Source organism: Choristoneura fumiferana, chromosome 11 (assembly GCF_025370935.1).
Source record: "Choristoneura fumiferana chromosome 11, NRCan_CFum_1, whole genome shotgun sequence".
NCBI lineage: Eukaryota > Metazoa > Arthropoda > Insecta > Lepidoptera > Tortricidae > Choristoneura > Choristoneura fumiferana.
This window is the reverse complement of record NC_133482.1, coordinates 10,748,857-10,768,995: the sequence shown is the minus strand read 5'-3', so window position 1 is coordinate 10,768,995 and position 20,139 is coordinate 10,748,857. Positions and strand designations below refer to the sequence as shown.

Below are 20,139 nucleotides of genomic sequence, written 5' to 3'. Positions count from 1 at the left end.
AAGTAATATCAACTACATATAACCTAACCAAAGTTCAGTATCTCATAAACGGCTAGACCGATTTTGAAGAACCATCGCTAGAAACCCTGATTTCAAATAAAAAAACCGCATTCAAATCGGTCCACCCGTTTAAGAGCTACGGTGCTACAGACAGACAGACACACATAGCGATCAAACTTTATAATACCCCTCTTTTTGCGTCGGGGGCTAAAAAACAGTCGCGTCACTTCACTATACGCTTCCTATCCGAAAGGTGACTTTTGTATAGTGGCCATTAATTAAATAACAGTACAATGGGATTTTGTCTACGAATAAAAAGATCTTATAAAGTACATCCACTCTACTGTGTAAACTAGGTAAAAATTGGTAAGTAAGTACCAGAGGTGTGCTAACTATGGATGGTGTGCTGACTGGTAGGCACGGCAATACAACCGGGAACGTTTGTATCTGTCCGCCGGCTGCGCCACTCGTGCACGCACGCGTTCATGTTTTGACAAGTGTGTTTTGATTCCGTTTTACTGATTTACTTACCACACCAACCGACGTAATTTTTCTGTTAGACAAAGAATTAGTAACTCGAGTTCTAATTATGCGGTATCATTTGCTTACTAGCTAGTCGCCGATTATAAATTTAGAAACGCACTGACGGCGGAGGCGGAGCGGTGCGGTGCTGCGCGGAGGCGGTACCGGTTGTAATATTCGAGTTAACATGAAAGAGGCCACACAGAATACCGCGCGGGAAATGAGCGTGGCGCGGTATTTACAACTAGGGTTGTAACGGAGGCCTTCTTAGCGGAGGCGGAGGCGACTGGTTTCGCCTCGGCGGATAGGGAGGTTAACGGAAGCGGATGCGAAGGTGAAAGTGGACGTGGAAAAAATAGTAGTTTATGGTTTATTCAACTGAAAAATCTATAATAAGTTAAAAAAAAAACTGCCAAATCACACTTTTTTTCGGCTTTATCGTGTGACTTAAATAATCAATTACCTACTTTGTACAAAATGGGTTAGAAAATCTTTCCCCGAAATCGTTATTTCCTCCTAGTACCCAAATTTCCATTAGCGTTTTTTCTCAAATGCTTTTTTTCCCAATATGCTTTTTTAATGAAGCTTATTTTAGTATAAATAAATATTACTGAAGAGATTATTAATCCACATCCATACAACGAAAAACTCAAAAACAAAAGATTCGCTAATTACTGCTACGAAACACTAGTCTATCAATACATCAATAGGTACGCGAGGTTTCGATTAGTCGTCGCTTAAATAGGTAGTTCAAATTTAGCTTTGTAGTGTAAACCGCTGGATCGAAAAACCATCATGTACAATGTACATGTAACCATATATTTTTTTGTGTACATCGTTATTGTTACACAATATTGGATTCACACGCAAGCGCACCGATCCCATTTACGTATGCAGCACGAACGTCTCGCTCGATCGGACGGAACTATCGGAAGCGCCACCATGACATGTCGCATGCGGCATTACCGATTACCAGATAAACATTCAGAGGCGTTTTTTTTCGCCATTAGCGTTTTGGCAAGTATTATTAAAAGACATGATGCTCAGGGTCTAATTTTTATGAAAACGGACAATATCAATGCTAAATCTGGCGTAATCCAAATTCTTGCGACTTGTCTTTCCGTTGTGCTAGTAAACGTGGGATGGTAATGGCGTTTTTAACCGACCGATCAAAACGCTCGTATATTCACCCACCGCCCGAGCAAGCTACGCGTTATTACAAACACAGGATCATCATAAATCATTTCAATAACTAGAGCCTAGTAGATATTGAAATTCTTCAGATGAAATTAACAGGAGGAGAATAGATAGAATACGTCTTAAAACTTCGACCACAAGAATTAATTTGTAGCATATAAAAAGCTTTCAGATTAGACCGTAAGCGTTTGGCTAGATGTATAACTTGCCCTTCTCGCTATCTAAGTTTACACAAAGATGGACGTTGCTCAATTTTCCTTAACATAGCAAACGATATATCCAGACAAAAGATAACGTAAAACTCGAGATGTCCGGTATTTTCGTCCTCCCGTTTAGTCAGGACCCAAACGGTCCATAACGATAAGTTTATGTTTATGGATTAGTTACCCGAGTATGACGAGTTCCCCATATTTGACGAGAGGCTTGGGTTTCTGTTCAGAACCGCTCTCGCCAGCTTCTTCTAAAATAGGTGAGTCCGCACTGTCCGCAGCACTGAAACAATAGAAAAACGTATTATTTTACATTCTATGATATTTTTATTCCCCATTTAGGCACTTGTCCCACTGCCAGCGAACGACATAAGAGAGCCAGTCAGTAACTCGTAGATAAGAGCTGGTGAGCGTGCCTATAGTTTGGATAGTTTTGTCGCTGTCGCTAAGGCTATAAGGCGACTGAACGAGAACTGTATAGTTTGTTGGAGTCTCGCTACTGTCGCCATCCGCGCGAGAGTTTAAGCAAAACGGCCTAAGTATAGAGTTTCCATTCCACCGTCTATCAATTACATAGTAAATATTAGAATTCGAATTCAGCATTAATCGGGCAACATTATTTCATTAAGATTTATGTGTTAAATTCAGTGTTAGTCCAATTTTAAAAGCAGGGTCTGTTTTCTTTGAAAAAAAAAAAGTTTATAATCAGTCGACATCTTGACCACTTAAAACAAGTTACGTTGATGCTTGATAAGTAGTTGTTTTACTTATAAATGTGTGTGAACGTGTATACATATAGACGAGATTTAGTTTATAGTGTATCTTATACCACCCACAGAGTCCTTCGCGACATCGGCTAAAAGAAGATGCAATGAAAACAAGAGCGCGGTGGGTTATAATATACCTAGGATTTAAATGTTACAACGAATTGTAAGATTAGAACGTGAACTGGCCCGAGACAGCTGTGGGTCAAGATTAGTGATGTAAATTACAAGCGTGCGCCAGAACCGGTCGCGGCCGATGCACCACACTGACACTTACGCAAGCCTCATAAAACGAAACAAATAGATAATAAAAAGGACCCAATAACGAGGTAACGTTGTAATACCAGCACTCAGTTATTACATCATAAAACATCACGTCTGTCAGGTTCATAAAATCCTTTGAAGTCACACGTATCGTGTCATACCTAAGGAGGAAAAGTAGGCTATGTAAACATAGAGCAATGAGCTAATTTATTTGTTCCCATAACCTGTCAGACATTCTTAAGCGTTGTAATACTTTGAGTGGTTTATCGATCGGTGCGGACGATAAGTTATCGGTTCCTCTGTGTGCAATCTGACGGCAAAGTAAAATGGGCCACTCTATCTCTACGCGTATAGTGCGACAGTTGGCTGGCACAAATAGTCAACTCTCGCTTTTGTTGTTGGTTGAAACAGGTTACATTTACGATTGCTTCATGGTTTTTCCTTAAGTCAGGAACGACCGACATACCGAAATACGATTTAAATAGATTTAGAGTCCGTCGGGCATTTCAATTGGTCGTGTGGAGGCAGTAAAATAAAAGAAAGTAAAAATTGGTTCCAGTAGAGAGGATGTGGGACAGGATAGCTACGCTGGCCGCAACTCGTGTGGCTATGATTACGGGCATGAGGTCAAAGCCCCTTAGTATCTCCGCCCTCTCATCATCCAACCAAAAGAGATAGCCGCACTTTAATCCACAATTCTAACGAAAACTTTTTTGCTTTTGTTTCATATACATTTGTATTTAAGCTATCTTATGTACCTAACCATTAAAAGATCATATTCTTTAACAGAAACAGTTAGATAACTTCCTACAGGAAAATTGTAATTGTTCGTTAATCAATTAGTTTAAAAAGCGCTATAAATATGTGTATCATTAGTATGTCTAGACACTTTCTTAGACGCCTATCCTTCCGCTTAACTCTCAACTCAATAACTCATATACTTTTTATTATGCCGTTACATGAAAATTCATGGCAGTCAGGTTCTTTGAATGATTACTACGCGCTACTACGTGTGAATCAGCGTGGGCCTAGTCATTGGAGCGGGGTTTTCGTTTGGTTAGATATTCGTCAAGCGCAGCATGTGGCGACAAAAGGCTACACATTGCATCCGGCGAAGGTGGGAGTGGTGGAAGGACGGAAGTCTTCGAAGAACCGCCTACATGACGTGAATTTTATGTCTGTGATATGTATTTTAAAAAATTCTGCGAACAACGGAAAATGGTACAGTGATGTCCTTTTTTTTAGTTGTTGGAACGGCATTTCTAAAAACGATGAGTAACGCTATATAGTAAGAAACGGACAATCTGAACTCCTAATGCGAACAATAGTACACAAATATATGTATTTGCTATATAATATCCAGTCCCTTGTTCACTTGTACTTTCACCATTCGCACGGTCACGATCTCCAGTCAGCTCTCATGGACTCCGCGGACACTTTCTACCTCGATTACTCGCTAGCCTTCCCTGGTGACTCTATCAGGCTTTACAGTGAAGCTGCAATGATTTTTCTTTTCTATTGTAAGACTACTTTTCGTCAATTTTCTGCCTAACAATTCTTTGCAATATACGAGTTACAATTACAACTGAGTTCAACGGCAAATGAGTCATTAACGGACACAAAAGATTTTAATTTCAACCTGGCTATGACCGACCGGTTTTTGGTTATTCTAAATCGCCTAAAATTACAACAAAAACAAGCAATTACGTTTAAATATACAACAAATTTGAATAAACCAAGAACTCATTTTCTTTCAAATGCAGGTAAAACCTGCGACAGTTAAAAAGATGAAGACAACGTAGAATCGTTAAAATTAAATTAACACAGTCAAACGAAGTCGGACGCTAATGGTCTACGCTACGATTCACAACTGTAGGAAATGAATATTCGAGTTGCCAGATTCTGGGAGCATTCAAATAGAGAATAGGATGCCACTTGCCCAGATGCTAATTACACAGTACGGTTCAGTTGCTGTGCAATCAAAGCGGCGATGGCACGGTTGATGGTCCAGCAACAGTCATTTATTTTTTACTAAAGTCAAGAAGCGGAAATTGACTGAAACGCGACTGGATCCGGGTACAGTCCAATGGACTTGAAGACTTCTTAGAATGTTCCATTGATAAGAGGAGGATATTTATATTACGAACATAATAATATTGATGTAGAAATTCTCGCTTGAAAACTATCACAAGTTACTTTTTTTGCTGTGGTCATTATAATGACTGGACACACCTGCGGTGCGGCAGATTGCCTGTGGCAATGCGGTTAAGGAATTTCCGAATGCCATGCTGATACCTTGTGTAATCTTTTAATTAAACTAAATTATAAACGATTCGTTATTCAATTCGAGAATCATATTTTTAACAAGGGAATTTCAAGTGCGTGACTCATTGTTTAAACTAACTGGAACGTTTTAAACATTAGTGCGGAAGTTCCACTTCAAGTTCCGCTTATGGCGATAGATTGAATAATAGTTAAATAGTAGTAAAATTTGACTAACGTGCTCAAAGAGCAAACGAGATGACATTGCAAGATCATTGAAAGTTAGCTTCTCAATCTCATTACTTACATACGTCATGTGGGACAAACATCATGTTATTAAGCTTTGACGTCCTTGGTCCCAAATACAAAAATATGCCCCATTTATCACGCAATTAGGCGGAACTGACTGACAAAAAAAAAACTGGACAGCTTGGCCAACCAATAGAACTCAGGCAGACTTGTTTTTTTTACATGTCATTAGGGTGGTTAAGTGCCTATACTTGTCCCCGAAGTCGTACCTGATGAGATGCCGCAAGTATACTTGCAATCAGCTCCCGAGCTACATGCTTTATTGTTATGTATGCAAATCACGACACCTCTGATCGTTTTTTCCGTCTTTAAAAACTAAAAATGACGCCGATACATATAAACTTGAAGGATAAGATTATAGCTTTGGGAGTGTCCTGCGGTAGCTGCTGGTTAGACATAATTTACGAGTCTCGGGTTGAGTGACAGTGACAGACGATTTTGGCAGTGCGTCGCAAATCGTTTGGCAAACGAGGCCGCGTCTTGGGGTCAGCGAACGCAACATGTTCGCACTCGCATGCGCCCACGCCACGACTTGCGAGGAGGGGTGACCTTCCAACTACCCTATCAATTCAAGAAGGCATGAAAATGTGGTACGACTTTTATTGGCGTTCAAGAAACATGGGATTGTAGCCAACGCGTGCCGAAAAGTAATGCAATTGTTGGGGTGAATGCATTAAATTCATTTCAACGTAATCAATTCAGGTTAGACCAGTACCACTACCATGAGTTTACAGTGACCGTACTCGATAGCGACGGCGTAAATTATTTGTATGGAGAATTGTACAGCGCCTCTACAAATAATTTACGCCGTCGCTATCGAGTACGGTCACTTTAAACTCATGGTAGTGGTACTGAAATCGTATGAAGACTGAATTTATTACTCGTGAATCACAAAAAATATCGATGGAAATTTGCTTGCAAAGTTGGAAGAAAAACTTCCGAGCAGAAGCTTGCGCGCCTAGGGTTTCCGTAGGTTAAGTGGGTACCTAGCAAACCACACGTATAGAAAAAAAATCTTATGCCGGCGAAAATGGCGAATTAAATATAGAAAGGAATGGTTTTTCAAATTCTCCTTTAGTTATCTTTCCAAAGTTCATAATTCTATCTCAACGAGAAGTATCTGAAGAGTTGTGATGCCCCTTATAATCTTGGGATTTGAGTTCTTAACTTTTTTTCTGAGAGATCACAGTCCTATGAATTTGTTATTACATAATTTTTAGTTGATTCTGCTACCCATTCCTAAGAGAATTTATTTATTTATTGATTATAATTTAATAATAAGTACTTGTACTTGGCTTTAGGTACAGATGCACCCTCAGACAGACACCAAAATAACGCATTTTCCTTTGGCGATAAGAGACCCTAAAAATTCAATCATAACTTCCAAAAAAATCCTGAAAAAAAGCCATGTATTTCTAAAAAACCAACAAGCACATTTTTACAAGACTTTCGGCATTTTACAACCAGGCACACGTCCCGCTTTAATCCTAAGTGGCTCAATTTGGGACTTTTTCGACTGTGCTTGGCTAATCGGCGTCCCTTTCTCGGAAGATATATTCGATAAGGATAGCATTATTGTGTTGGGAAGCCTCGGCAAATGAACACAGCCCATGAGGCCGGCCGATAGGAATAGAATTTCCATGGGGTCGAAACATCTTTCGTGCAGGTGTGCGCTGCAGCAGGCAGGTGGGTTGGAAGTGAAAGATCATCGATAGATATTTGCTATAAGTTTAGACCGCACAGCGGAACTCTGCTTTCTGCTACTCTGCGTATCTACATGTGAGACTAATGAACGTAATTTTGTCCAGATCCATTATCATTAATCGAAGACGACCAAAAAGATAGGAAGGGTTTTCTATAAAGTTATTTAGCAGGTTTATTTATTGTATTAACTTTTGTACCATTAGAATCGTTCGTGACCCAATGTAGAACATGTAAAAATAAAAGCGGTAAAATAAACGAACTTATTGTTAATTTGCATGATTGGTAGTCAGAGTTGCAAAGTGACACTCCAAATGTTGAATATATTATATTATAAAATTCAAATAAGACTTTGTTCGATAGCGTAACGTTTAAACCAACAAATAATGCTATTACCACTTTTAGCACTAAGTACATGTAAAAGTATCGATAATTTGCGTAACAGTAGGAGTAGGAGGGACTTTATAGTTACGTCAGTTTGGCATCTGTCATTTGAATCATGTTAGAAAAAACGAAAAAACAGAATATAGTTAGGTCACGTCACGACAAATAAAATTTACGGAGCACAAACTACAAAAGTACAGTCACCAGCACCAATATCTGACACAACAAAGCGTGCATACATACATAATTATGTATTTGATACTACCTACTCTATTTCTAGGGCCGGTAGGATGTGTGTGTATTGAACTGAACTATAAAAAATATCCAGAACTGTAGAACTATTCGGGATGCTACTAGAACAGCAATTACATTTTGAGATTCTAGAAATTGATATGTTAGGTTCACACACATGTAGGACGTGTCAAATATTTTTGCACGCTTCGATGTGGCAGATATTAATGCAGTGACTTGTACAATCATTAATTAAAAACTTATCACATAGATATAGTTCACTTGCTCTGGCACACACAAAATGCTACCTTCATAATATTATCACACACGCATTCCACTGAACGAGTCCTATATCATGTACAGGGATGTTTGGAAATAATTCCGTCCGACTGTGTTAAAAATGTAGTTGTGTTAAATACTTTTTTAATGTAAGTTATCAAATAACATTGAAGATCTGTTTTGGAAAAAAAATGTACGTCTGTTTCTTGCCAGATTCTTTTCAATACGGGTTTTTCCGAAGCGATAGTAGATTTTTTTGGCTTTCACAGTACTTGTAATAGTCTAAATCGAATAAAGATATTTTAACTTGACACTCGAAACGTACTTTATCTATACGTAGTTAATGAAAACCGCCCACTTGATTCGTTCCGCTCGCAAAATTTGGCAATAAAACTACCGTATTACTGTGTCTCTATGTAAGTAGGTACGTAGGCAGAAGGGCATAGTAGGGCGAGTCTATTTTTATCCTACGCTAGACTAATGTTTCATATCGTCCATTGGCCCTCCACTTAAGCGCCGGTTAACTTGATTATGCGAATGACCCATGGTCCATTTAGTGAATAGACGCGTAAATTCCTGCAAGGCAAGCGAGGGATGAACGGGACTAAACCGGGATCCTACCGGGATAATAGACGAGCCCCGTCAGCAGGTAGCTACGTACCTACTGGGTAGTGTATTCATGGAAGTGTGCACTACCATCTGAACAAAATTCCTTTCTTGTCATCCATCATTTTGTCGGTAAAGCTCGGCAACATTTGTGTTTGTGAGTGATAGCCTTTTAAATAAGGATAGAAGAGGAATAGACATATTGGGTTCCACCACCACCCTAAAGTTGATAATCGTTTGTATGTCATAAAACAATAATGCCAATCCACGTCTCTGTCAACTTGAAAGTTCGACTTTAGTGACATATTCATTTGATAGGACCTTATTTAAAAATTGATAGACCACTTATTTGGCTGATGGTACAGTCGCCATCAGTTATTTCGGAGCGGTCAAGGTGATCAAAAATATCGAAACATGAACTCTAATACCTTAAGTGTGCATGTTCCGATATTTTTGACCACCTTGGCCGCTCCGAAATATTTGATGGCGACTGTACAGCTATAAGAGCTTTTGCATTGTTCAATTTAAAATGCGAGTAGAGTAGCAGAAATTTTCACAACTACTAAAAAACTTATTATAAGCGTTAAGCTTCCAGTAGACTTCAGTGCGACCAATTATATTGCCCGCACCCGCACTGATTGACATGCGAACAATTATAAGCACCTCCCCAAAGTTACATAAAAAACCGGTGAAGTCGAGGGTTCCGTACAAACTTACCTGTAAATAGCTTCATTCCTAAATTGAGTCTCGAATTTTTTTCTCGTGTTTGCCAATCATGTTGTAAATGTCCCCCAAAACATAATTACAATATTAGTGTGTGTTAGGGTGTTAGTGCCGGAGGCGGAGCGGTGCGGAGGCGGTGCCGGTTGTAATATTCGAGCCAACGTGAAAGAGGGCACACAGAAATTCACAGAATACCGCGCCACGTTTATTTCCCGCGCGGTATTCTGTGTGCCCTCTTTCACGTTAGCTCTAATATTACAAACGGTACGGTACTGCGTCCGCGCCGCGCTGCATCGCCTCGCCATCGCCCCCTGTGTGTTTTGAGCTTTACAGGTGAGACGAGATTCACAACCAAATTATTCGGTAAAATAAGTACATCCCGAACGAGAATGGTACCGATAGGTAACCACTGATCGGCAATAGAATAAACAAAAATTGTAGTCTGCCACTTCTCATCTAGCCAGAAATGCTCGGCAGACATCATTGGAAGTGGTCTTTCAACACATTTTAACCAAAACAGGACAAACGCCACGTTGTACCAGTGGTCAACTGCTGGTACCATTCTTGTTCAGATACTCTAATTAACCCCCGACGAAAAAGAGGGGTGTTATAAGTTTGACCGCTATGTGTGTCTGTGTGTCTGTGTGTCTGTGTGTCTGTATGTCTGTGTGTCTGTGTGTCTGTGTGTCTGTGTGTCTGTGTGTCTGTCTGTGGCACCGTAGCTCTTAAACGGGTGGACCGATTTGAATGCGGTTTTTTTATTTGAAAGCTGGTTTTCTAGCGATGGATCTTAGACATGATTTATCAAAATCGGTTCAGCCGTTTCAAGATCATCAGATCTTTTGTTCGCTGCGGTAGGAATCTTAGACGCATAATGGATATTTACTTTACTTTCAAACATATTTGGGACCTATAATTTGAAGCACCCATGTATGCTATATAGCTACGCAAGATTATGGAATCTCGGCCTGATGCTGCAGCCAGGATATCCAGAACACTAGTAGGTACACTCTTAATAAAACTATAGCAGATATATCGTGTTTGGGTTCGTTTTGATCAGTATTTGATTCTACAAATAATTCAATGGTGGCAACAGGATGAGCTGATGCTGCAGCCAGGATATCCAGCACAATAGTATACTCTATAAAAATAATAGCACATATGTCGTGTTTGGATTCGTTTGATCAGTAATTGATTCTACATACAATGCAGTGGTGGCAACACGACGAGCTGATGCTGCAGCCAGGATATTCAGCACACCAGTATACTCTTGAAAAAATAATAGCAGATATGTCGTGTTTAATTCCTTTTGATCAGTATTTGATTCTACATACAATGCAATGGTGGCAACACGATGAGCTGATGCTGCAGCCAGGATATCCAGCACACTAGTACACTCTATAAAAAATAATAGCACATATGTCGTGTTTGGAATCGTTTTGATCAGTAATTGATTCTACATACAATTCAGTGGTGGCAACACGACGAGCTGATGCTACAGCCAGGATATCCAGCACACTAGTACACTCTATAAAAAATAATAGCACATATGTCGTGTTTGGAATCGTTTTGATCAGTAATTGATTCTACATACAATTCAGTGGTGGCAACACGACGAGCTGATGCTACAACCAGGATATCCAGCACACCAGTATACTCTTGAAAAAATAATAGCAGATATGTCGTGTTTGGATTCGTTTTGATCAGTAATTGATTCTACATACAATGCAGTGGTGGCAACACGACGAGCTGATGCTGCAGCCAGGATATTCAGCACACCAGTATACTCTTGAAAAAATAATAGCAGATATGTCGTGTTTGGATTCGTTTTGATCAGTAATTGATTCTACATACAATGCAGTGGTGGCAACACGACGAGCTGATGCTGCAGCCAGGATATTCAGCACTCCAGAATACTCTTGAAAAAATAATAGCAGATATGTCGTGTTTGGATTTGTTTTGATCAGTAATTGATTCTACATACAATGCAGTGGTGGCAACACGACGAGCTGATGCTACAGCCAGGATATCCAGCACACCAGTATACTCTTGAAAAAATAATAGCAGATATGTCGTGTTTGATTCCTTTTGATCAGTATTTGATTCTACATACAATGCAATGGTGGCAACAAGATGAGCTGATGCTGCAGCCAGGATAACCAACACACTAGTACAGTTTAAAAAGATATACTTATATCAAAGTTTAAAAAACATGAAATAAAAACTTAAATTTAAAATTTAAAAAACCCCCGACTTAAAAAACGCCATATTTTTTTATCTAAGCGTTGTCGGTGTCGGGGGACCGCTAAGGTTAATACTTTAAAAATACACATATTTAGTTTCATGTTAACCTTAACGGTCCCCCGACACCGACAACGCTTAGATAAAAAAATATTACTAGATACTTTATACTAAATTAACTTAGGCTAATTTTGCGGGCAATCAGCATAGTCCCCGCGGGATAGAGATAAACGAATTCTTCGCAGGTGAATTCGCGGGCAACAGCTAGGTAGCGCATAATTATTTTTTACTTTTTAATTGTCTTTTCAAGCAGCGTTTTTTTCGGGCGTTTTTATTTTTATTTTGCTGGCGTTTTTAAGTCGGGGGTTTTTATTCATATGCGCCGTTCGAAATCACGCAAAATTTTGGAAAAACGATGTACCTGCGTGCGGCGGCGGGCTTACTTTTTTTATTATTATTTTCCTGCGCAACATCTTGCAGAAATTGTGCTAAGTAAGCTAGGTCCGCAACAAATACTTCGTAGGTAATCCTATCCGCCTCCTACCTATTTCCTCTTTTTATCGACAGCAGAATGTCAGAGGGGCAGGAAGCCTGCTCCGAGCGAAGGCTTGAAACACATTGTGAAATAACCCTTCGCATAAAAGTTTAATAAGGGAGGGTAAAAATAGGGCTTCAAAAACGTCACTGTACTCTGTATGTACTCTGTAAAGGTTAAGCTAAAAATAAAACTCAAGTGCTCTAAAAACGGACACGCATTTGAATGGCATGTACAGTCAGCGGCAATTATTGTGTTTATACGATATGTGTTTACTTAAAAGAGGAAGCGGACTGAATGTATGCCTGACATGCCTATCAACAGCGGAAACTACAGGGACTTCGGAGCTTGAAATTTTACACAAAACCTCTTATAAATAGCGTGGCGTGGGCGAGCACTAAGATTGGTTTTCGAAAATTCAAATCTTAGAGGGTGAGAATGCGACAACGGACGAAATGGCTTATGGAAAATTGAAACGGATAAAGCTACTCATGGCTCGTTTCAGGTTATACCTAACTATCGCATACCAGGGTGGAACCCATTCATAACCAATTTCACTCTCCTATTTTTTTTTGGTAGATTTATGGAATGTCAACATGAGTAGCACAGAGGTTTAAACCTGGCATGCGATTTAGTTTCTTTGAACACATATCATCATCATCATCATCAGCCGGAAGACGTCCACAGCTGAACAAAAACAAAAGCCTCTCCCTTAGAATGCCACACGAACGACAACTCGCCACTTGCATCAACCGGTTACCCGCAACTCTCACAATGTCGTCAGAAAGAAGTCTGAAAATTATTTCTGTTCAAATTACATTGCTTAACTTCTAATCTTAATTTAGGTATTAAAGATTATTCGAGTTAAGGAGCTTTAATACAATTCATTATTATTTTATTATTATCTTTATTAAAACAATATAAAAAATATTCTGCCAATAGTTAACAGTTGGAGTCAGAAGATTGATAGATATAGGAATGATGTTCAAAAATGTTATGCATGGTATATTTATGCACTTAAGAAAAGGGAACAAATGAGCTGAAAGACCTGACAGCCTTATGAACAGCTGTTGCAATTGACCTATAGTTTTATACAATAATAATAATTCCTTGACAATACACAGACACACTATGTAAGTCATTCATAAAGCTCTGAATTTCATTGAGTAGTTTATCAGAGGTGTGATGGCTCCTTTGTTTGGATTGCACCAATTGGGATATCCTAATTTTTGACAACATATAATAAATCAAGAACCATTTGGAGAAATAGGCTTTGTGAAGCGTTTTCAGAAATCAGATTCCAAAAATGTGATAAACTGAATTAAATAAACAAAATTTAAGTCATCATCATCATCATCCCAGCCTACATACGTCCCACTGCTGGGCACAGGTCTCCTCTCAGAACAAGAGGGCTTGGGCCGTAGTTCCCACGCGGGCCCAGTGCGGATTGGGAACTTCACATACACCATTGAATTGCTTCACAGGTTTGTGCAGATTTCCTCACGATGTTTTCCTTCACCGCAAAGCTCGTGGTAAATTTCAAATGTAATTCCACACATGAATTTTGAAAAACTCAAGAGGTGCGAGCCGGGGTTTGAACCCACGACCCTCTGCTTGAGAGGCGATAGGTCAAACCACTAGGCCACCACGGCTTTTTTAAATTTAAGTAATGGCCCTCATTTGACCCCTGCAGTGTCCCGTCACAAAGGCAGTTATAGAGCAGGTCTACATTCTTAAGGAAATTGACAGTTTGAAATGTTGCTGTCCTGCTTATAATAGTGGAGTGACAAAGATAGAACTTTAATCACATGATACACACCCGGCTTTAAACAGTTGTCATTTATCATAAAGTCCGAAATGTATACAAGTATTTCCCTCAGATCAAATAAACTTTTACACAACTTCCAAGCAATTCTTAGCCAAATTTAAACGTAATCCTACTGAATTTTTACGTCGATTTGTGACAGTGGACGAAACATGGATTCACCATTATACACCAGAGACGAAAAATCAGTCAAAACAGTGGACTTCTACTAGCGAACGGGCCCCTAAGAAAGCGAAAACCGTTAATTCGGCAGGAAAGGTAATGGCCACTGTTTTTTGGGACAGCCAAGGTGTTATTCATATCGACTATTTACAGAAAGGTAAAACAATAAATGGCCTTTATATGCTGCTTTGTTGGAAAACTTTAATGCAGAAGTTCTGAAAAAACACCTTTGTTTGCACACCTGGCAAAGAAGAAAATACTTTTTTATCACGACAATGCACCTGCACACTCGTCGGCAGTTGCAACAGCCAAATTAGTAGAATTGCGTTATGAAATACTGCCACACCCACCCTATTCTCCAGATTTGGCACCGTGTGATTTTTTCTTGTTCCCTAACATGAAGAAATGGCTCGGTGGGAAAAGATTTTCATCAAATGAGGAAGTCATAGCTGAAACTGAAGCATATTTTTTGGGGTTTGACAAAAAATATTTTTTGGAGTGGTTACAAAAACTGGAACATCGTTGGACGAAATGCATCGAGTTGAAAGGAGATTATGTAGAAAATAAAAATAAAAACTTGTGAAAAAGTTTTTTTTTTTTTACTTAAAGTCACTGACTTATCAAACCACCCTCGTATTTGATTTTTTGACAAATTGTAATGCCACAGATTATGTTATGTCCAACCTGAATTTTTCTAGGCAATGGAACGTGGCTGTCTCACTGTGACCTCATCCATCGTATTTCGTAAAAAAAATATAAAAAATTATGTACTCATGCAAATTAAAAATCAACCAAAATGGTATCTTAAAATATCCTATTCTGTCCAAAAACAAAATAAAAACTAGGTTATTTTTTTTGGTGCATCCCATTTAGGAGGTTAGGTGGCAAGGACCTCTTTACTGTATGTCATTGATGGCCTTCAATAGACTGGGCTGTGGGCTGAGTAGGTATACTAAAGTACTTATAAGTCTTATAACACAACACAACAATGTAATGAATGACAGGTCATTGTACGAATTTCTTCCTGCTAGATAAAGAGTACATATATATAGTACACATCAAACAATAAACAGTGTGCATATGGATATTAGTTTTAATTCCAGACACCTGGCTAGGGCAGTAAGTAGTAAGAAATATTTTGATAGACAGCAATGAGCAAAAAATAAATCTTAAAACAGTGCATAAATGAAAGATATGTATACTAATGACGAAAATTTAGGCAACCTAGGGGGAGTTGAGATCAGAGGAGTACATAGAGAGGAGGCCGGGTGGGCTGCCCACCCCAGTATGGTCTAGTGCCCGCCCCAGGACCTATAATACTGATATCTTCACACAAAAATCCAGGCAAGGCAGGCAGGTGGCCCCTGAAAAATAACCCTAGATACACCAATGGGTATAATACATTCTATGTCTATCCTACTATTAGAGTGGAGTGAAAATATACCAGTAATATGGGTAAATGTTTTAAAAAATGTAGACAAACCAGTGCAAATCAAGTTAGTACAGTCGAAAACCATTTATGGCGACACCGGTTATAATGATGTACCAAATATTATGGCGATTTGCAGAGGTCCTTGTTATTGTTAATACTGGTTTTAAATAATATCCTGGAGAATGACTATTAGAACAACAAAACGGTCCTTGTAAGTTAGGCCCCATACCACTGCCCTGCAACATGTAAGTATGCTTGTTGCTGCATTTATTTTAAGATTCTTTGCTTGATCATCTAATGATTATTTGGATATCAAAAGCTGTTCAAAATCAATAAAAAATCTGCTTTCAAATAAAAAAACCGCATTCAAATTGGTCCACCTGTTTAAGAGCTACAGTGCCACACACATAGCGGTCAAACTTATACCACCCCTCTTTTTGCATGGGGGGTTTAAAAAAATTTACGATGGTGCAGAAAAAAATCTTTTTGTTTGTTCTACTTTAATAATTACTCATTAAAATTGATAATTTATGTAGTGATGACTGTGTTCAGTATGCATTGGCACTGGAAAATATCAACATGCATTTTGCTGCTAGCTGTATTTAGCTGTATTGATATTGAGCCCGTCAGAACCATTTCAAAATATTTTTTGTTTGTGTGGCTTAGGGTTAAGAAGATGAAAATTTGGTGTAGCTCAAACCATTTGGCTGTAACCTGTGTGACAGATGGGCATGTGATAGACAGCAACAGGGTTCCAGCTTGGGCTCATTGGGTATGGAACACGGAACCCCCAAAAAAATGCTGACATTGAGTAATTATAAAAAGAATATTTCATGCAATCAAACAAACAGAACTTATGTTTATACATTCAAGCTCAACAACAAGTCGCAGGTCTTTCTAGCTTTGCAAGATTATATGTATATGATTAACCAAAATGAAAATCACAGCACACACGCGAGTGTAAAATACTGGTCGTTAGATTTTTTTTTTAACTTAACGCGGTAAAAAAAACTACAATAACAAAACACGGCAGCCAATCCGCGAAAGCGTAGTGATCGATAACGATAACAATGGCGACAATAACACGTCTGTCGTAAACAAAGGGTCGTTTTTAATCAAAATAAATGTCATAGTTAGGGAATTTAGTAAAGGAAATACCCAAATATAAGATGAATTACTTATAAACAATGTAAACAAATAACGATTGTTATTCATGTTAGTCACGTATCGCTGTTCACGCAGCCACTAACAAACACGAAGACAGTTCTGGTTACGAATACATTGTCAACGTATTTTAACATAACGAAATGCCTTGTAAATGATAATAGTGTTAGTGGTTTTAAGTTATATAAACACCACACCACGTTGTATGATAACTTACCGTTTTACGACCATGATAGAATCCGTCTGCTCGTTTATGGACCCTATGATTCGAATTATTCTCTATAAACGGCACTAATTTAATTGGATACACCATGAATTTTGCAATCACAATCAATTCAATGTATTAAAACCACACATCGCTACAAAGCGATAAAAGCACTGCTCGTCATTATTCCACCAACCTAGAACATTTGCACTTCACTCGCGGAACATGAAATATTTAGATTGCCTGTGACGCCTAATGAATTTATCACTTCAATAACACGACAAATAATCAGTGACAACACCTTTTAACGAAAAGAACGCCACAGGTTTTAGAACCCAACAATCCTAAATACAATCATGAAGACATGAACTCGCAATACAAACTAAAAAAAAATATTTCTCTTATAACGTTGCTAACTTCACTTGCAACTTTAGCACCCAACGACGATCAACGAACGACAAAGAACAATCATAACGAACTTCACGTTTATGCGAGTTTATGTTGCCATACTGTAAATCAGAAACGGCAACATAACCACATTAACGTGATTCTCGCTTTTTTTTGTCATAATTAAAGCGTTATCTATTTTTTCATCAAAATTAAAAAAAAAACGATGTCTATAAAATGTATATACATGCATGGCTACTTCTTTAAAACAAAACTCATAACATGAGTAGGGAATCGTGTTTTCGAACGTACACTGGTGTTGCTACAGTCGTATTGTTGATTTTCTGTAATAAGTTATTTTTCATCTCTTATACTCGGAAAGCGAGGCAAATCATATGTAACAAAGTAACAACAGGAAGAAAAGGAGGAGGCTTCAAGGAGGCTCTAACTTTTTATGAATAAGGCTGTAATTGTATATTGAACATTTTAAATTTGTTAAATTAATTTCCTTAACAATAAGTCAGTTGTTTTTTTTTACAATGACCACATTGACCTTCACCCTATTATCATTTCTTTTGAATTGTTTCAAGTCAAAAGAGACCCACATGAAAGTCGTCTTTTTTTCTGCTCTGAAGTAAAGATATAACGAACGAAGTTATCATTTCTTCTGTGTTGTGATCAAAGCAAAAGTGGACCGCCAGAAAGTCAACGAAGCCCCGCTATGGCGGGGCTTCTGTTTTATGCTCTGAGGTACAATAGGCAAGGAACAAACTCATAATTTTTTCTGTGTTGTGTATCAAGGCAAAAGCGGCCCGCCAGGAAGTCGACGAGGCCCCGCTAAGGCGGGCCTTCTATTTTCTGCTCTGAGGTACAAAAGGCAACGACCAAACCTATCATTTCTTCTGTGTTATGTATCAAGGCAAAAGCGGCCCGCCAGAAAGTCGACGAAGCCCCGCTATGGCGGGGCTTCTATTTTCTACTCTGATGTTCAAAGGGTAACGAACGAACCTATTATGAAATGAGTGTATTTTTGTTAAAGAATACGAGCACTTCTAAATCGTGTCTAATTGTAAACAAATACATGCGACTCGTTGCGGTATTCTGAGTGCAGCACTCTCCGGCTGGTTACGGCGCGTCCGCGGTCTCGTTCCCGCGCAGCGCACCACGAGGTGTGTTGCTGATTTTCATTAAAAAAGAAGACGAATTATTAATTTAGTTGCTAAGTCATTATTTACGATGCTCATTATTGGGGGTTGATTTTGATTAAATTAGTAGACAGATATTGAAGCTCAAAAATATATAAAGTAGCTGACTTACAATATTAGTCGCCCAATCATGAATTTTGAAGATAATATATTTATCGGTAGCCGAGTTATATTATTTTTTGTTTGTAAATTGTCGCTCGATTTTGCATAATTTGCTGGTATTGTAAAGATGGCATATTAGTTTAATAGAAGCTGTTCTATTAACCCGTTGCTTAAATACAAAAACAGATGTTCCGTTGCGGATGCTAAATAAAACTTTAGTCGCTGCACTTATTATTTCCCGAAAAAAACTATCTTGACAAAAAAAACTTTTATTGGTTTGTGCCTTGTTGCAAATTGATGTGATATGAATGAGTTAATGCATTAATATTTCCGGAATTTCGGAAATTTAGTCTTGTATAGCAACATTTAGGTTTGGCAGAAAAAAGCGCGGCAATATTTAAATTAACTTTGATGTAAGAATTAAATTATACCTACTTCGAATATTACCACTAATATTTTATTATTGTGTGATTGTAACAGTAAGCTGGATTTAACAGAACTTTGTGTATAATACGCGATTTGTTATGTAAATGCGTACTTACTTACGAAGTCTTTAAAAACTTTTATCAGTCATCTGGTGATAAAATGTGATAGCAGTTAATATACTTGCGTAAACAGACTAAAAACAACAATAAATAAATTAGGCACGTTATATCTGTCTATAAATACTTATAATAACTAGTAAAAGTAAAACTCAAATTTTACACTTAGGTAGGTACTTACCTCTTATTCTCAGATGTTGAAGTTGGCAACGGCGGCATCACTAACGCATGTTTCCCATATTTATCCAAAAGCTTTTTTAAAATAATTAACTGATTTTCGGTAAATTTTCTACGTCTTCGTGCTTGAGTCTTACACATTACACCCATTATTTACCTATTCATAAATTATCCTTCTCAGGTTTGTATAAGATAAGTAAGTATATTAAAACTTCATGTTATTTTTATAGTTTTTTTTTAAATTATCATTATCACTTAGAACTGACTAGAATTATTTACAGTCAGCCAGGCTGGCAAATACTAACCGCGCTCTCAAGCACAACAGCGGCGCAAGGGAATAAATACAATGTTCATGTAGCGACAAGTTCGAACTCAAATAGTGATGTCCTAAGAGTGATTCACTTTCTAATATGAATCAAATTTAGATATTTTGAATTATAAGGTAAGAAATGGAGTGATAAATTAATTAAATAGCTAATAATTTTAAGAATTAATAATTTTTTAGCTACATAATATTGTAAAAATATAAAAGTAAGTAACTAAACTACTTATAAAGATAATAATAAATAATTGAAATACTTACGGTTTGTTTTATGTATGTAACGTTTATAAAGTTACTTTTAAAATAAAATTGTGTTGTAATAATTTATCTATAGTTTCTACCTAAATAAGGTCAATATTTTTCGATAAACTCGTATCACGATCACAGAT

At 38.0% G+C, this 20,139-nt stretch overlaps 1 protein-coding gene across 1 annotated transcript in view; it reads right to left on the bottom strand.

Moving 5' to 3' along the window:
* The window catches only part of LOC141433000 (protein pellino-like), a 54,217-nt gene extending 36,755 nt beyond the window's left edge, over window positions 1-17,462 (bottom strand). Inside the window, exons 1-2 of the mRNA XM_074094839.1 lie at window positions 17,028-17,462; window positions 2,107-2,211 (exon numbers count right to left, since the gene is read on the bottom strand). Of these exons, the coding sequence (XP_073950940.1) occupies window positions 2,107-2,211; window positions 17,028-17,041 (119 nt within the window). The 5' untranslated portion in view covers window positions 17,042-17,462. The remainder of the gene's footprint in view (window positions 1-2,106; window positions 2,212-17,027) is intronic.
* Window positions 17,463-20,139: the final 2,677 nt, after the last annotated feature.